The sequence below is a fragment of the Arachis ipaensis genome, chromosome B9 (genome assembly GCF_059453495.1).
Source record: "Arachis ipaensis isolate K30076 ecotype BB chromosome B9, ASM5945349v1, whole genome shotgun sequence".
NCBI lineage: Eukaryota > Viridiplantae > Streptophyta > Magnoliopsida > Fabales > Fabaceae > Arachis > Arachis ipaensis.
The window spans coordinates 65,048,136-65,067,313 of record NC_142444.1 but is presented as its reverse complement, the minus strand read 5'-3'; the positions used below and the strand labels follow the sequence as shown (position 1 = coordinate 65,067,313).

The window sequence follows — 19,178 nt, the reverse complement described above, 5'->3', positions numbered from 1 at the left end:
GTAGTAAATACAAGCCAGCCATCAACCACATGGGGGCAAGGTGAAGAAGCTTGTGAAGATCAACAGCAAGAACAAGTGAATTACATGCACAATCAAGGCTCTGGACACAATGAGGTTTATGGTGACACTTACAACCCCTCCTGGAAGAACCACCCCAACCTCAGATGGGGAGACAATCATACTCAGACTCAACAGCCATGGCAAAGGAATTCAAACCAAAACAGTTGGAAAAACACAAACCACAACAACCAGCAGAATAATAATCAAAATACATACAGAAAACCCCAAAATAATTACCCCACCTCCAACCATCATCCAGCCAATAACCAAGCCACCAATCAAAACACTTACCATCAACCCTCAACATCTCACAACCAACCAATCTCACAAGACTCTCAGAGGATCACCAATTTGGAGCTCTTGATGGAGAAAATGATGAAGAACCAAAAACTTACAACTAAAAATCAAGAAGCTTCCATGAAAAATATGGAAAGGCAGATTGGACAGCTTTCTAAGCAGATTGCTATTGAGAGACCATCAAGCTCATTGCCAAGCGACACCATCTCTAATCCAAAAGAAGAGTGCAAAGCTATACAGCTAAGGAGTGGAAAGGTCTTGGTGAAAGATGAAGGAGCAACCAAGAAGCCAAAGGAAAATGACAAGAAGCAAGATGAAAAAGAGAAAGCCAATGACAAGAATGTAACAGCAAGCAAGCAAACTTCAAAGCAGGCTCAAGAAAAGGAGGAACAGCCACACAATTCAAAGAAAGCAATGAAAGAACCAACCAAGGATCACAGGCAGGGAGTGAACTTCTCACCTCCATTGCCATATCCCCAAAGGTTCAACAAGGAGACTAAGGACCAACACTCCTAAATTCCTTGAAGTTTTCAAGAAATTGGAGATAAACATTCCACTGGCTGAGGCATTAGAGCAAATGCCCCTATATGCCACGTTCTTGAAAGAGCTTCAACAAAAAGAGGAGTTGGCAAGAGAAGAAAACTATACTGCTCACTAAAGAGTGCAGAACATTAATCCAGAAAGAACTTCCCCCTAAACTTGGACCCTGGAAGTTTCTTTTTGCCTTGTACCATTGACAGCATGATCATCAATAAGGCGATGTGTGATTTAGGGGCGAGTATCAACCTAATACCCTCTTCTTTGGTGAAGAAGTTGTGCATAGAGGAAGTGAAAACAGTACAGATGTCTTTAGAATTAGTGGACAAGTCAGTAATATGTCCCAGGGGTGTGATTGAAAACCTTCTAGTTAAGGTGGACAAATTCATATTCCCTGCAGATTTTGTGGTCTTAGATTCAGATGAAGATGGAGATGATTCCATTATACTAGGAAGACCATTCTTGGCCACAGCAAGGGCCATTTTAGATGTGAAGCAAGGAGAGCTGACCCTCCAAATGCATGATGAAAGCATCACCTTGAATGTCTTCCCAGAAATACAACACATTGATGAAAAGAGAAACTACATGGAGACTGATAAAGGAAATTTGCAATGGAAGAAGAAAACAAATAAGACAATCATTGATTACCTTTCAGAGCAAGAAACAAACAACACAGCAGGGCAAAAAGAGAATGACACTGTGCAGAGTGATGTAGGAAAGCAAGAAGAAGCTGAAGTGTTAGCTACTGAGAAGGAAAGTCCTAAGATACAACCCATTGCCAAAAAGGAGGAAGGATCCACACACAGAAAGAAGAAAGGCAAAAAAAGGGTTAAAAAGGGGTGGAAGAACAAAAAGATCCCAACTGAGAGATTCCAAAAAGGGAATAAAGTATAGTTAATCTACCAACAACTAGGGGCAAGCCAACAAGCCGATGACTACTACACTGTCAGCAAAATACTCTCACTAGAGCATGTTGAAATTGAGCATCAAGGCACAAAAAGGAATATCACAGTGAGGGGAGACAAGCTGAGACACTACAGTCATCAACCACCCTAATGAGGGCCCAATGTCAAGCTAGTGACAATAAAAGAGCGCTCCATGGGAGGCAACCCATGATTTAAGATTTATGTTTGTTTTAAATTCAATAATCTACGATCATCCTAGCATGATTTTGAATTCCCATGAACATACTTGATAAACGCATGCATTGTTTTAAAGCATATGCCAGACTTCTAAGTTTGGTGTGCCCGAAAGCACACCAAATTAACTTTTCAAGCATTCTTAGACCATATGCTTAGTCAATTTTATGAAGTATATGACCAATATTAAATTGGTGTCTGCATATATATTGATTTTCAGAAGAATCATTTCCTGTTCATAGAATCAAAATCATGCATAGATGGATCATGCATTATTTCATTATATCTTATAATGAAGGTATCAATTGTGATGAATTGCTTGCATTTTACATTAATCTCTTAGCAAGAGATAAGTTTGGTGTTCACCAAACCTTTGTTCACTAATTAAGGGACACAATTGATTCTTTATGAATAAGAAGCATAATAAATAATCTAAGCACTCACCACTACATCACCGTGCTACATTTGTAACCTAGAGCTTATCATTTTGATTTAATTAGGAAAAAGAAGATTGAGATGGAGACAAGAAGAAGACACGGCTATGACAAGCCAAGAGAGAAGGGTCACATGTGCTTAGAGAGGTGTGCCTACCTTGGGAAACAAAATCTGCATGCTAGCCACCTTGGAGGTCGAACCTCATGCAACCAATGGGGAGAGAATCCCTGTCAATCCTCAATAGAACATGCAGGCCGTTCATCTCATGAAGTTACTATGTTGCTTAACTCAATCTTCACCCTTCATAAGTCATGACCGAATCCCTCTTCAAGTGTGTTTTTGTCCAAAGCTTTAATACCTTGCCTATAAATAGGTTGAGACATCTCTTGCATCACATATTCCTACAATCCCTCTTCACAATTATAAGCCTTCGTTCTACTTTGTGCATACCCAAAACACGTCCCATTCCCCACTCAACAACAACATTCCTTTCTTCATCCTCTTTGCATTACAAAGCCGTGCCTCAACCACCACAAGTTCACCCCTACTTCTCTGTTTTCTTTTCTAAACCCATGGCCTCATCAAGTTCAAGGAGAAGAAAAGGCAAGGAACCAATGGTGACCAAACCTCCAACCTATGATACAAGGAGATTTAGATCTCAGTTTCATGCAGGAAGATATCATAGGCTCATGAAAACAAAGCATATCATTTATGAGAAGGGCTTCGAGCTGAGGAAAGAAGAGTACCCCATCATGAGGCAAATTACTAGGGAGAGAAGGTGGGAGCTTCTATGCGATCCTTTCACTGACATTAGTGCAGTTATGATAAGGAAATTCTATGCAAACGCGATGAAAGAGAGCGAAGACAGTTCCCCTTACAAGAGTTATGTCAGAGGGGTTAAAGTGGATTTTAGTCCATCATCAATCACAAGGGCCTTGAAGCTGAGAACCATAACTTATGAAGAGTTTAGCTATGAAGCCAGACTGCAAGGGGAGAATGACCCCGATGAGATCTTACAAGGGATATGTTTGGAAGGCACAGACTGGAAAAGAGATTCAAAAGGAGTTCCAAGCCACTTGAAAAGAATAAATCTCACTCCTGAGGCCAAGGGGTGGTATGAGATAGTAAAAAGATCTATACTTCCCACTGGAAACACCTCAACTGTCATAATCAAGCGTGCACTCTTAGTATACTGTATCTTACATGGAGGAGAAATCAATCTGGCTCAACTTATAGCCGACAGTATCCAAGAGATGGCTGAAAGCACAAACAAGTCAAGTAGGCTTAGTCATCCAAGCACCATTCTAAGGCTATGCAACAAAGTTGGAGTGATATTTGAAGATGAGGATACAGAAAAAGTAAAAAAGGGGAAGGAAATCACAAAGAGAAGCATGGAAGGCATCACTGAAGAGGATGATCAAGAAGAAGAACCCCAAAGGAGAAGAAGACCACAAAGGGAGGTTGAGCAAACTCACGGTGCCATAGATATGAGTCAATTGCAAAGAGCTCTTGAGGAAATATCACAAAAAAATGTGAGAGCACAAGAGCAGTATTCAAGGCAACAAGAGCTATATTTGCAACAACAAGAGCAATATCTAGAGCACTAAGAGCAATATTTGAAGGATATAGAGCAAAATGAAGCTTGGCAGCGCAGAATGGAGGAGAGGCAAGAAAGCTGGCAGCTACAACTGATGGCTCAACAACAAAAATTCCAAACAAAGGTTCTTGAGGGGCAGAGAGAACAAACAATAAATCTCTAAGAGTTATATGATAAAATGTTCCTGACCCAAGCCAAATCTGGGGAATATATTCACAACTTGTATCAGTGGAAGAATGTGTATCATACTATTGGAGAAAATAGGCACATAGATAGAATAGAGTATGATGAAGACACTCAAGCAAAGTTGGATTATCTAACCCATTGCATGCCAGCGTTGGAGCCACAAATCAAGCCATATGAGCAATACCCGGAGTTAGTGAACCGTCAGAGAGCAAGAACTCAGAATAATTCAGACCGTATGTGATCTAGATTAGAAGAGACTGGACTCATAGGTTTGACAGACTCTGTCTGGGACAGAAGATGACCTGGCGAAGAAGCTCAGGACTACTCCAAGCTCTAGAAGAGAAAGAAGAAGAAGGGAGAATCAAGCAAAAATCAGGAACAAAACAATTAGAAGGTGGTGAAGTTCTTTCATAATTTCAAATTAAATAAGGAAGATGTATGTCTGAAACATGATATGCCTCCAATTGCTCTTTATTCTGCATTTTTGCTTGAGTAATTAGCTTGAAAGTGATATGCATAATAAGTGTCATCCCTCACTATCTTAGATTTTGTTTTGTTCCCCTGCTGCTTGAATAAAAGAAAAAATGGTTGATTTAGAAAAGTAATTGTTCAATGTTGCAAGAGTTAGAATGAAAGTTAGTGGTGGTATGTGTTTGATTAAATTGTTAGCTCACAAAATAAATGCTGCATAATGACATGTTCCTTGAAGCCTAAGCTAGTTTGCTGCTATAATCTTTCAATTAATTAAAGTCCCTTGAGAATGAATCAAAACAAAAAGAAAAAGAAAAAGAAAAACCAAGAATTGGCAAAGAAACAAACAATAAGGCTAGACACCAATAGCTTGGACCCTAGGACACATGCCTGTGGTGTTTTTGTACTAGGATATGCTTGGACAAGTAAGTTCTGAGGAGTATTTCAAAACTTGGCCACTTAGATCAACTATTTGGGATTGCCAACTGAAAGTCCACAATAAAGAGCAACCTAGCTACAAAACATTTAGTAATCCATAGAGATGCTGGGCATCAATGATCCTAGGAAGAAAATGTGAGCCGTGTGTCTGTGGTGAAGAAATGTTGAGCAAAACTAAGCCAAAGGCTGCTGCAACATTTGCCACCAAGCCTTCAATGAACAATAAGCTCTAAGCACAAATAAAGAAGGAAAAGCTAGCAAGGGATTAAGCAAAAAAAAAAAGTAAAGCATTATAGCAGCAACCTTAGTGAATCTTTGAGGAAACATATCTTATGTAACAGCAAGTAATAAATGAGCTATCATTGTCTGCATAAAATCCCATAAACCAAGTTCAACTATCTGCTAAATAAGAACATGCATACTTCTCTGTTTCAATTCATTTTCTCTTATAATTAGTGCTTTCTTGGGGACAAGCAAGTTTTAAGTTTGGTGTTGTGATGACAAGTCATCATATGCTAGCTTTTCAAGCAAATTTCACTTGTTTCATTAGTTTTTATGCACTTTCTTGCATTGTAAGTTAGTAATTTGGAGTGGAATTGCATGGTTTATTTGAATCAATCAACCACCCTTTAATTGGCACAAAATCATGAGGTTTAACCTTGAATTAATTGATTTTCAAATGAATTTTAAACCTTGTAAATTTGATGATACTTTGATTGGTTGTTATGATTATTTGTAGGTGAAGAAAAGAAAAAAAATAAGAAAAGCGTGGCCTAAGGAGCGTGCCCAAGGAAAACAAGAAGCGTAGCCATAAGAGGAGGAAAGCGTGGCACATACAAAGAGCAAGAGCCTAAAGCTCTTGCCAAGAGCCTAGAGCTTTCCACAAGAGCTTTACTTCAAAGGCCAAAGGCCAAGCAAGGGGAGAGCTAGGCTCTCCACAAGAACCGAGCGCTACATATCAAGGAGGGAGCAAGGCAAAATTTTCAAAGCTCAGCTCTCCCCAAGAGCTTTTTCGTGCTGGCCTCAAGGAAATTCAAGGAAAAAGACTTTGCCAATGCACTCCACAAGACTCGAACCCAAGGCCAAGGGGGGAGGATGAAGCGCTACCTTGCAAGAAAAACAAGCCAAAATTGGCTTGTTTTCATTCCATGGGAATCGAACCAAGGACCTCAAGGAAGCAAGAGAGAGTGCGCTACTTTGGTGCCAAGAAAGAGAAGCCAAGCAATGCTCTCCCTGGGTGTCGAACTTGGGACCTCACCAAAGACAAAGAGCAAGCTCAGCTCTTGCCAAGAGCTGAGCGCTACTTCCCTTGCCACATGAAGCATGTCACACACACTTGACACGGACCAGGGGGCTTGATGCGCACAATTGACACGACCATGGAAGCTTGGTGCGCAACACACAAGCAACACCAAAGCTCAGCTCTCCACATGAACCGAGCTTGACCCTGAGAGCAACACATGGGCTGAAAAGCAATTGAAGTGGAATAATCACACCAAAGCTCAGCTCTCCACATGAACCGAGCTTAATCCTGGGAGTAACACATGGGCTGAAATTTCAGTTAAAAATCCAATTCAATTCAATTCTTCACCAAATTAAAAAGCCCACTCCAAATTCTAAAATCCAAAAATAGGAAGTGTATAAATAGAAGCTAGTTTGATTTAGAGAGAACTTTTGAACTTTTACTTTTACCCTCATTTTAGAATTTTTAATTTCTGGTGAATTGTTACTTTGGATCTTGGAGAATTGGGAAGGAGAATTGATCTCTATTCTTCATTGTTCTTGTTTCTGCACTCTTTACTTCTTTTCTTGGATCTTGGGTGGAGAATTGAAGAAATTCTGTTTCAATCTCACATTGAGATCTCTTTGTTTATTTTTCTGCATAATTCTAGAAACTGTGATTTGAATCTAAATTCTGTTTACTGCTTTCCTCTACCTCTTCTGCAATTTACTCTTCTATTTTCTTTTGCAATTGTTCTTGGGAGGATCAAGGAAGAAATTGAGATCTAGACTTGTTCTCTAGTCTCACCCAACCCCTGAGATCTTCAATTTCTCTTTTAATTTTTGCAATTGAGCTGCATTTACTTTCTGTTTTAAATTCTTCAAGCAATTTTACTCTTCTGTTTGAGATCTGTTTCAATTCAAGTCATCTTTTATTCCTCTGTTGATTGACGTTTATTGTCTTTTGTTTAAATTCTGCACTCCCAACTCCCGGATCCTTTTATGATTCAAGCCATTTACATTTCTTGTAATCTAAGTTTCAGCTATTTTCATTTTTTGCAATCTAAGTTTCTGCAATTTACATTACTTGCACTTTAAGATTCAGCTCTTTTAATTCTTCTACACTTTAAATTCTTGTCAATTTTTCCTCTCCCTTTTAATTTCATGCAATTTAGCTTCTGTTGGATACAAATCACTTAAATCAACTCTTGTTCGCTTGACTAAATCAACCACCTAACTAAAATTGCTCAATCCTTCAATCCCTGTGGGATAGACCTCACTCATGTGAGTTATTATTACTTGATGCGACCCGATCCACTTGCCGGTGAGTTTAGGTGTTGGAATTTCGGTTCCAACCCATCACAGAGTATATTGATTCACGAATTGGTAGAGGGGTTTGGGGGGAGGGGGGAGTAAACGCAACGTTGGGCTTTTTTTTCCTAAAAAAATCAAAACAGCGCCGTTTATTTATCAAGAACCGGCGGGTTATCGGTCCGGTCCAACCAACCTGTTTCGGCCAGTTCGACTATTTTACAGCGATTTGCCAAAGGACGGTTATTAGAGGCGAATCGGACCATTTTTATCGCTGGTTTTCGATTTGACCGGTTTTACCGGCCGGTCCGGTCCGGTTTTCAGAACATTGGATAAAAGCCGCGGCAACCAATTTTCATGATACTCTCTATTTTTAAATAAGTAAATCAAAGTATAAAATCCGATTTCACCAAACACCCAAAAGGAAAAAAAAAAAAAATCCGATTTCACCAGAGACATTCTTGAATCCTAAACCCTCGGAGACGCTCTCCGGCCTCCGCTCCTCCTGTACTCGCCGCCTCCGCCGCTGCTTCTGCTCCTTCCCCTCACGTTCGCCTTCGTATTTGCTACGTTAGTGGTCGGTGGTGCTCCATCGTTGCCTGCGCTTCTGCTCTGTCGTCCTAATCCGCCATTCGCCCCTGCTTTTGCTCTGGCATTTCTTCCGCTTCCTCTCTGTCCTTCTGGTACATCTTCGCCCTCCATCTCCGTCACATCTCTTTCAAAATTAAAATTAGCATTTATTATGGCTGTTAGTTACCTGTTTGTCACTTCGTCTGTTATTCTATCAGTTTTAATAATTTGATAATTGATACTCTGTTATGGATGTTACTCGGTTGATGGTTGTAGATCGTGGCTACTGAATGATTCTGAGTTGGTTCGAGTTTTGGACTTTTTTCAGGACTTCTGAGAATGCGTCAAGAAATAGAACTTTTAATTGTTATGAGCAGGATGTCTGAGAATGCATCAGGTGTTTGATTAGTTTTCTCTGAGAAGTTCTCGTAACATTCCTTTCGTTCATTAGTATCCCTATGGACGAACCCTTGCTGCAACGCCTGTCCGAACTCGGCATTCAACTTGCCCACCGAACTCGTCCAAACAAGGATTTCATTGTCAAATCGCTTCGAGTAAGCATCATCCTCCCTCCCTACTCTCATTCTCTACGTGACATGCGTGCTTCAATTTTCTATTCTTTTTTGTTTCTTTTCTGTCCATTTTTTTCTTTTAAAATTCTTGCTTGGTTGATATTCCTTGTTTTTCGGAAGTGGAAGTCGATGCTATTACCATCAATTGTTTTTTAAGAAAGTCTCTTACCATGCTACCCTACTTTAAGAAACAAGTTGTTGAGACTACAGTAGTAATCAAAGTTAAGATGAGGAGTCTTTGTTATTTGGTTTGTTTATTTTATCTTATTTTAACTTTTTGCACTTGAACAGGAAGCTGTAAATGCTTTGTGTAAGTTAGAGCAGTCTCCTCAGCCGCAAAACGCTAAAGAAGCGCAGGCTGCTCAGAAACGAGAAGCTGCTTTGAAGCCGCTGGTGGATTCTCTTTGTTGTGGTCTGCTTCGACATCCTGATAAAGATGTTCGGCTTTTGGTTGCTATTTGTGTCACGGAAATTTTTAGAGTCAAAGCACCAGAACCACCTTTTGAAGACAAGTATTTAAGGGTACTCATTTTGCATAAAATAATTAAATACGTGCATATTAATATTATTATTATTATTATTATTATTATTATTATTATTATTATTAAGGCTTGGGTTGTTTGTTTTTGTGTTTGCATAGGGGATCCCTTATCCCCAATTTGTATTATTATTATTATTATTATTATTATTATTATTATTTCAGGCTTGAGTTGTATTCGCTCTTTTGTGCTGATTGGAAATGTATTTCTCATTCAATTTCAGGAGGTTTTTAAACTCATTGTTAATTCGTTTGCGGATCTTGCTGATATTGCAAGCCCATACTTCTCAAAGAGGGTTAAACTATTGGACACTGTGGCTCAATTAAGGTGTTGTGTGATAATGCTGGAGATTGACTGCGTAGATTTGGTTCTTGAGATGTTCAATATTTTCTTCTCTGTTGTGAGGTTGAGATCTACCTTTCCTTTCATCCTCTTTTTACTTGGCTGTTTTATTGGATTACATTGCACGCGATTCAATTTTGTTATAACTTAGGTCTTGTTATATTGTCATGTATTATCCACGTTAACATTATCATATAGTGATAGGAAGCAGTGGTTGGGAGTTTTGTAGTTCTTGACCTTTGTTGCTTTTCCTGTGCAGCATCCACTACTTTAATAATTAAAAGAAACTTTATGTGTATCTATATTATTAATTATAATTGAAGAGTTAATGACACTTAATCTACTTCATCCCTTTTTGCAGCGATGATAGCCATGATAGTTTGATTTATTCCATGTCTTCTATAATGCTAAACTTATTGAATGAGAGTGAGGAGGCTTCTCAGCAACTGTTGGAAGTGATTTTGCGAAATCTTATAAAGGGGAAAAAGGTAAGATATTTTTTTATGTTCATGCCTAGCTTCTATTGATGCTTTATTTGGTTGCATACTTGAGCAAATTTTTAAGGAGTACTAACTAGCAGTGTGCTTGAATTTCCATTCAATTGTTTTGTTGCTAGTGATGCTTTCACAGTTTCTCATAGATGAATTCAAGCATTAACATCAGTTGAAGTAGCTTCTATTAAGGCTTCATTGAATACATGGGTTGTAAAGTTGGGCAAAATTCATCATTGAGTAGTTGGACAAAGCATCAGTGTAACTATGGCTCCGTTTGGTTGATGTATAGGATGAGACAGACACAAAGACACAGACATTAAAGACATAGACATAAAATATTTGTGTCTATGTATTGTGTTTGGTAAAAATAATGAACAAGACGCAAATATTTGAAAAAGACTGAATTACCCTTCATTTAACCACAATTTTATCAACACCACTACACACCCATCACCTCAAATGCTACATATGTCATTACAATTAAATTTTTATTTCTTTTCGTATTTTTTCCTTCTAATATCATCTCAAATTATCATTCAAATATTAAATATACAGTTTTTTTTTTTTAAAAATAGAAAACCAAAGCCTAAAATTTATCAAAGATTAATTAAAATTTAAATAAATAAAAAGTTAAATGTATAATTTTTTTTTTGAAAAAAATGGGAGAACAAATTTGGTTGTAAAATCTAAAAGAGAAAGTAAAAAAAGAAATATTTGAAGAGATAAGAGGATAAATTTTGAAAATTTAAAAATTGAATAAGGGTAAAAGAGTAAAAAATTAGTGTCTCATAAGTTGTGTCTCAGTGTCTCATCAAATTGGAGGTACACAAATTTAGTGTCTCTGTGTCCATCCGTGTCCTCCCGTGTCCATAAAAAATTTGTGTCTCACCAAACCAAACAGCAGACATGTGTCACAATGAGACATGGACATCAACCAAACACTACCTATAATATCAGTAATAGTTATTGAATACTTTATGCCGGATGTCCACCTTAATTGCTGGGTATAATGGCTCTTAATTATAGAGTACAAGTGCATAAGACATTTCTTTCTTTATTTTTTCATCCAAAAAGACATTTATCTTGAATTAAATGAAAGATAGCTTGTTTCATAATCTCACTTGGCTGTAACTTACCCAACAACAGGATGCAACTTCTGCTGCTTATCAACTAGCTGCATCAGTCATCAAAAGTTGTGCAGAAGAGGATGCACTGAACTCCCTAGTTTGTAGGTATCTTATATCCTGTATACATGCCCGAGATGCTATGGTCAGTGAGCTTAAAGAATCATATCATGAAATCATATTCAAGGTTTTTCAATGTGCACCTCAAATGCTAGTTGCTGTCATCCCAAGCTTAATTGAGGAATTGTTGGTATATCCACTTCAACCATTTTGACACTATTTATTTTCTTCATATGAATTGATGAATTGATGCACCCCTCCCCCCCCCCCCCCCCCCCCTCCTCTCTTGAAAAACAATTCTTCAACCCACTTCATAGGCTGATCAGGTTGATGTTCGGATAAAATCTGTTAATTTGGTTGGCAAGCTTTTTGCATTCTCTGAGGAGCTTGTTGCACAGAAGTATCACGATCTTTTTGTGGAGTTTTTGGAAAGATTTTCTGATAAATCTGTGGATGTAAGGATTAGTGCTCTACAGTGTTCGAAAGCTATTTATGTGGCCAAACCTTATGGGACAGAATCAGATGAAATTATCTGTAAGCTGCATGACATATGTTTGTTCTTGATATTTTTTACTTATCATTGTGATAAAGCAGTTTTGTTCGATGTACATGAAATTAACTTATGATAACTCTTCAACCAAGCAGCTGCTGTTGAAGACCGGTTGCTGGACTTTGATGACCGAGTGAGAATGCAGGCAGTTCTTGTTGCCTGTGATATTTCCAGGTCAAACCTGAAACTCGTTCCATCCAAACTAATATCTCAAGCCACTGAAAGACTTCGGGATAAAAAGGCATGTGCTATTGAATACTTTTTCTTGCTGAAGAACAAATATAGGAATCCTGACTGGTACAAATGCTTTTCCAGATATCCGTCAGAAAGAGGGCCTTGAAGAAGATGATTGAAGTGTATCAAGATTACTGCACGGAATGTTGGAAAGGCAGCATGACAATTAGCGACCACTTTGAGAAGATTCCATGTAAAATTATGTTGCTTTGCTATGATAAAGATTGCAAGGAATTTGGGTGAGCTTAAGTACACTAGCTTGCTAATTAAATAAGAACAAATAGAGTTTGTCAAATATAAATGTTTATTTTATATATTCAGGTCACAGAACATGGAATTTGTTTTTGCTGATGATTTGTTTCCTGAGAACCTTCCTGTAGAGGAGAGGACAAAGCACTGGATGCACATGTTTTCACTTTTTAGTTCTCAACATGAAAAAGCTCTGCTTACTATTTTGACTCAAAAGAGAAGGTAGTAACCAATGCACTATGGTGAACAGGATGAAGATGCAGTATTACTTACAAGTTGTTCTTGTTTTCAGGCTACAAAATGAAATGAAAAATTATCTGGCTATGAGGAAGAAATTGAAGGTACAAATATTGAATTACATTTACAATGATTGAATGTGAGGCATGCCTTTAGCCTTGTTTCCTTTTACTTTTGGTGTTTAGAAATAGGTAGAATACAAAGTTGTGAACATACCAGTGGTGGAAAGTAATATACAAGCATTGAAAGCAAGTTAATAAGTAACAATTGTGGAGTAGATGCTTCCGGTTTGTAATTGCTGAGTGACACATCTGGGTGTGGAAAATAAGTAGCTTCTAATACAAATGTATCTAAGATAATGATGAGGATAGTTACGAAGCTTGAATTCGTTGTGTACTTTTGTGTGACATAATGGAGCAAGAATGAAGGTTACCTAGCCAATAGCAATGTCTTGATCATTATTTGGCCGATATGCTGTTTACATGCTTTAGATTGAATTACCTCCTATGCACTGATGTGATGTCTATCATACATTCCAGTTAATGAAGCCCTATTGCAGTTTTTCCTTTTTGATAAAAGAATATCGTTAATGTAGAGAGGAATAATACAAGATGTAAGGATAAGATACCTTTCTTACAAGAGAGAAAAAGGAAGCTATCAATGAAGTGTAGCTTTTCTATCTCTCAACATGTTTGTTGGGGGTTGTCCTTTGAAATCATTATCAGCTTTACATCAAAATAAGGCTAAACATTGAATCTCATCCAATGAAATTCGCTTGTCCAAAAATGTATAATTGAAGGTGTGAATTTGGCTCTAACGAAATGCTCCATTCCGTGGTGTATACTATGCATTGCCACAGATTTTGCCAACTCCCACCAAAGCTACCAACCAAAGTATCCCATAAAAAGTTAGGCATAAGACACACGAAAAGCAGATAAAATTTTGATTTTAAATTTCCCACTCTACATTAGGGGAGAAGCTATGTGTTCAAATTGTCATTGCTATTAATTTTATTGAACACAATTTTCCAGATGAAGGAGTTGATTTAGAGGGAGTTGTGAACTTCTAGATGGATTTATCAAGGTTGAAAGAGGCTTAGATTTAAATAGTAAGGAACTTCAAATACGATTTACAACTATACAAGCCAGGTGATTCAATAGAAGACACCTTTTATCATGGAGGACAAAGGAACATTATCATGGAGAAAAGAATGAATAATTTAGTGGACTCTATCATGTATGTTGTGAAAAGGGTAGATGTCCTAACAATACGTAGAATCCTATTTAGTATAGAAGTTTTGGATTGGGAGTTTCACAAGGAAGATAGGTGATAAGGAGTTTAACAACAATGAGAAAAGCTTAGAATAAAAGGAGTCTTATATTCAATGGTCTTCCAAAATGTTAAAATGTGAACCATCACCCATGATAAGCAAAGGTTTGAAGGTAGCATAACCTTGAGTAATGAACTTTTAGAGGGTAGAAATTGTATGGATAGTAGAATTAGCATCCCTTACCATTCTTTTCCAATTCATACCTACTCCATAAAACATGATGCGATATATGTGAGGCTCTCAAGGAAATTGCCGTAGACATTCCACTGTCAATATAGTGTTCCTAGACACTAGATTGTCAATATTCAAGCCTCCTTTTGTGGCCTACAACAAATCTCCGAAGCCAAGTTCCCAACTCTTGTACCCAAAGAACCCCCAACAAGAATCTTAATGTATTATTTGTTTGGGGATTTGGGTAATGCATTAAGCAGATTAATTATCGAACAAAAATTATGGGTGTCTATTTTGGTGCATGTCCAAATTTCTCCCTGAATGTAGTGTAATAATAATAAAAAAGCATCTCGCATTGTAGGGTCTGGGGAAGGACTGCACCTAAAGCGAAATACTATTGCTGGATTATTTTTGGTTTTCTTGGGATCCTTTATTTTCATTTTTTAGTAGATATGCTTACATTTTATAGTCCATAAGTTGTTTTCAAAATTTTGTTAAGAAATGTTGTTTTGCTCATACATTTTCTTAAATAATATTTTATTGCATATTTCTCTTTTTCGGGTGTAGTTATATTAAGTACCACATTAGAAAAGGTTAAAGTACAAATGGATTGAACAAAGATATGTTCTATGATAGGGTATTGTGACGACATTTGATCTATGCAGTTGATCTTGCCTAGTAGCCGAATGCTTTGTTGTTGATAGTTAATACTTTAGGACTTAAATGATTGATGTCATAATGCTTGAGACAGCTCCTATGCTTTCAGATCATAATTGTTATTCGGGAAATAATAGATCTTTTATTCTTTTTAACATATTTTCAGGGAGTTGGTTCTGAAGACCTACATAAGAAGATTGAAGATATTCTTGCAGAAATGGCTGAATCCTTCCCGGATTGTCACAAGGCTAAAGAGGGCTTTCGCAGTTTAAACTTGACTAAAGATAATAAGTTGTTTAAATCAATTGAACAACTATTGGAGAAACAGACTTTCATAGTTAGACAAGCCAACCAAGTATGTTTTCTAGTTTATCCTATTACAGTTCTTGGTTAACATTATTTAGTTTATTTTTTTATAACAAAAGAAAGAATTTCATTAAGGTATTGAGTGAACAATACAAAGGAGCGGAGGAAAGGAGTTCCTCCCAAACCAAAGGAAATACAAATTAAAGGAAAACACACACAGAGACAAACTTTAATGAACTGCAGCTTTATAATCTCTCATCATATCTGAGAGGGAAAGTCCTTTTGCAAAACCATATGCTTTATGCCATATAGATGCTAAACACCTAATTTTATCCCAAACTACTACTTTCCTAAGAATCTGTCATTAGAAGTGTGTAGATTACCTATCATATGAGGGTGTTTATTAGTCTTTGGGTGCAAAAGAAGGGGAAAGAGGTATATACAAGATAGCAAAGCGTTGAGAAAAAAGGACGAGAGAGTTGGATTAAGTTAAGTGCATTAAGGACAAGAATGGTGAGATTTTGGTCACATATGCTTTAACAAAAAGTGGAAGAGCTACTTTCACAAGTTATTTAATGAATGACATGAGATTTTTCCGTGTTTTGGTCGTTAACATATGAGGGAAGAAGACCAAAACTTTAATTATTAGGAGATTTGAAGAAAAGAGGTGCTAAGACGGATGAAGAAAAGTAGGATAGTAGGCCTAGGAAATATTTGAACGAGTTGCTCAAAAAATCTGTTGATTTTGAACCACAGGATGGATAGTTGTCATAGGTGATGAATTGATTTCTTACCAATGTCACTCTATTTTTGTTCGTCTATAATGATTGATAAATCCACAAATCTCAATTGTATTTCTCAAATGGTATCTTTTTCTTCTTCTCCTATTCGATTGTATTTCCTTGGAAACTTAGGGAAGTGCTTTGTAAACATACGTATAAAAAGAACTTATTTCATTTAGCTTCTTTATGCCCACTATAACTAGTTATTTCGGTTTTCTACTAGCGGCTTTTAGCATAACCTCAGCTCTTTTTATCGGTTTGAGTAAGATACGACTTATTTGATTTTCAAATCAAACTTTTCAATGAGATTTTAAAGTCTAAGAAGATGCCAAACGAGTGGAGGAAGAGTATTTAGTTCCTATCTACAAGGATAAGGATGATAACAACATTATGGAAACTACAGAGGGATTAAGCTCATAAGTCATACCATGAAGTTATGGGAGACAATTATAGAACGAAGATTGAGACAGGAGACACAAGTTCTTGAGGATTAGTTTTGTCCAAGTTCAAGGTGGTGTAACAAAGGAATTTCCCATTGGTGTAGAACTACATCAAGGGTTATGTCTTAATTCATATCTTTTAATATTGGTTTTGGAAGTGCTTACCGAGCATATCCAAGAGCCTGTACAATGGTGTATATTTTTTGTCGACGACATTATTCTAATCAAAGGAAAATTTAAGTCAGAAGCTATATTTGTTCAGAGAAGTTTTAGAGGTGTATGGTTTGCACATAAGGCATAGTTAAGGGAATATATGGAATATAAGGAATATAAGTACGGGATGATGAGGGAAAACACCAACAAAAAAGTGAAACTTTGAAAAAGCACCCTACCACAAATAAAGAGATTTAAGTATCTTGGGTGTATTACATAGGACAATGGAAAAATTGAGGATGTAAAACATAAGATTCAAGCTGGTTGGTTAAAGTGGTCTCTTGTTTTACCTTTAAAACTTGAGTTAATTTTGTCGCACTGCCATTAGACCAGTTATGTTATATGGAATGAAGTGTTGGGTGGCAAAAAGGTGAACATGACCATAAGTTTAGTGTGATAGAGATGAGGATGTTTAGATGGATGAGCGTACAAACACTGAAACACATTTATAGACAGAATAAGAAATGGGCATATAAGAGGAAAATTCGGAGTAGTATCTTCTGTTGAAAAGATGATAGAATTTTGTCTCAGGTGGTTTGGACATGTGGGGAGAAGATCGGCAGAGCATCTGGTTTAGAGGCTGGATCAGCCGCAGATAGGCAGGTAGTGAAAGGAAGAGGAAGACCTAAGAAGACCATACACGAAGTGGTCAAAGGAGATCTATGTGTAAACAATCTCACTGCAGACATTATACCCGGTAGGGCACAATAGGGTCGCTTGATCCCTGTAGCCGATCATATCTATTAGGATAAGGCTTTGTTTTTGTTGTCGTTTCCCTTTATTTGAGATAGTAATTATGCAGAGTATGTAGTTCAATGTATATGTATAACCATTAGCTGCGGAGGTTTTTCCTCAAAAATTCACAGAATAATCCTTGTTTAAAAACTGCCAATATGACCACCTCTGAAACTAACCATAACTTGTAGTTGACCAGCAAAATTCGAATCTCTTGAAGCAACGTGAGCCTGGAGCAATAACCATAGCTTGTAGTTAACCATAGCTTCTAGTGTTCTCTACTCCTGTTGCACGAGTCATGATGTGCTTTTTGACTTTAGGAATGGAGTGGGAATTTGATCTGGTGTTGATAGTAGTAACAAAAACATCGTATTTGCTAGAAAGGCCAGCTATGATAGCGGAAACATGCTCTTGTTTGGAAATCAGACTTCTAGCGGATGTGAGAGCATTGGTGAGTGCACAGATCTAAGGATGTACTTGTTTAATAGTTGTGAGGTCTTCGCAACGTTGCTAAGCTCTATCTTGAGTTGATAAACATGAGCTCAAGCCTTTGAGGAGTAGAGCTCGAGCTTCTCCTAGTCTTGGCAAGTAAAGTCATGGTCGATGATGAGAGTGAGAATTAGCCTCAGCCATATTGACATTGTGAGCCAAGTAATGACCATTTGCCGTATTTCTCCTCCCAAGTACCGCCTTTGGTTAGTCATACTGGTCAAGGTGAATGGTGCACGATCGATCAGGCTGTATATATAGTCGCTCTTGATGGCAGCCAGAACTTTGCGGTGCAATAGAAGAAAGTTCTTTTTATCGAGTTTGTGAGAGTGTGGGAATCGGCGGTGGGGTCACTGATGATGGGGGGTTTTTTATTGTGGCTTGATGCATTAGCACTTTTGGGAGCTTATGATACCATATTAGATCTTAGTGTGTGTGTGAAAGAGAGAGGGGAAAAAGAGAGAAAAGGGTTTTGGGGGGTGCGGGAGGAGGGGGACAGAGAGATTATGAATATTCTGTAGCAATAGCTTGTATAGGAAGCTACTCGAGGGTAGATTTCTTATGTATGTGATATAAACCCCTAATATTTTTCATAATTATTGTTCCCATTGTGGTTATTACTTCATCTTTTGATATTCAATTTTTCTATCTTGTTTTATTTCTTTTACAGGATGTTCTGCTGGGAATGATTGGAGACAACCATCCGTATCACGAATTTCTGCAATCAATCTTCTCCAGATGTTCAAATAACATTTTCAGCTCAGAGCATGTCCAGTATATCTTAGATTTTCTGTTGAATAACCAAAGTGGAAATAATCACTTGGAGGATTCTTCTGTGGATCTTCTTCTGGTAACTAAAGTCGCTACTTTCTTTTATTTAATTACTTTTTTTCGTCTCTCTCTCTCTCTCTCTCTCTCTCTCTCTCTCTCTCTCTCTCTCTCTCTCTCTCGTGAGAGGGGGAGATTACAACCATTTTATCCCCTTTCAACAGTGAGTACTAGCTATGTTTTTTTGTCTACTATCATTGCTATTAACTAGTTCTTCCTCTCATTTGATTTGATTTGATTTGATTTCATTCAACATCCTATACTGTTGATTTGCTCTCAAGCATCTTGGGCCACTACCAGATATTTTTGGATGCTGATGTCCATACGTTGCCAAATAGGTCGATATTTTTGTATCAGCAAAAGTACTTCAGTGCTGTAGTGACTATCTCTTAATGTGTAATGCTTATCCATCAGTAGCTTTTAAATACAACTCATAGTGTTTTATACTATATCATCTAATGAGATGGTAGTGTTTATAAAACTCTCAAGATACTTGAAGGTAAATCAAACATTTTTTATGACTGGGTATACGTGTAAATTTTGTTTTACACACTGCATTTTAAA

The 19,178-nt window shown here is 37.4% G+C and overlaps 1 protein-coding gene across 7 annotated transcripts in view; it reads left to right on the top strand.

The window, feature by feature from the left end:
• Positions 1 to 8,022: 8,022 nt before the first annotated feature.
• LOC107615610 (ARM repeat superfamily protein) overlaps positions 8,023 to 19,178 on the top strand; it is a 32,761-nt gene continuing 21,605 nt past the window's right edge. For 5 of the 7 annotated variants that reach the window (XR_015900061.1, XM_088500345.1, XM_088500343.1 and 2 more), the window contains exons 1-13: positions 8,023 to 8,375; positions 8,591 to 8,816; positions 9,126 to 9,356; positions 9,597 to 9,778; positions 10,077 to 10,203; positions 11,356 to 11,583; positions 11,711 to 11,927; positions 12,039 to 12,184; positions 12,259 to 12,416; positions 12,499 to 12,648; positions 12,719 to 12,767; positions 14,988 to 15,176; positions 18,457 to 18,636. Coding sequence is in view for 6 of the 7 variants with exons in the window: in XM_088500345.1 (XP_088356471.1) it covers positions 8,721 to 8,816; positions 9,126 to 9,356; positions 9,597 to 9,778; positions 10,077 to 10,203; positions 11,356 to 11,583; positions 11,711 to 11,927; positions 12,039 to 12,184; positions 12,259 to 12,416; positions 12,499 to 12,648; positions 12,719 to 12,767; positions 14,988 to 15,176; positions 18,457 to 18,636 (1,953 nt within the window). In the remaining variant the exon portion in view is untranslated. Of the gene's footprint in view, positions 8,376 to 8,538; positions 8,817 to 9,125; positions 9,357 to 9,596; positions 9,779 to 10,076; positions 10,204 to 11,355; positions 11,584 to 11,710; positions 11,928 to 12,038; positions 12,185 to 12,258; positions 12,417 to 12,498; positions 12,649 to 12,718; positions 12,768 to 14,987; positions 15,177 to 18,456; positions 18,637 to 19,178 lie in introns of all 7 variants that reach the window. The other 2 variants (XM_088500344.1, XM_088500341.1) reach the window with 1 other exon arrangement.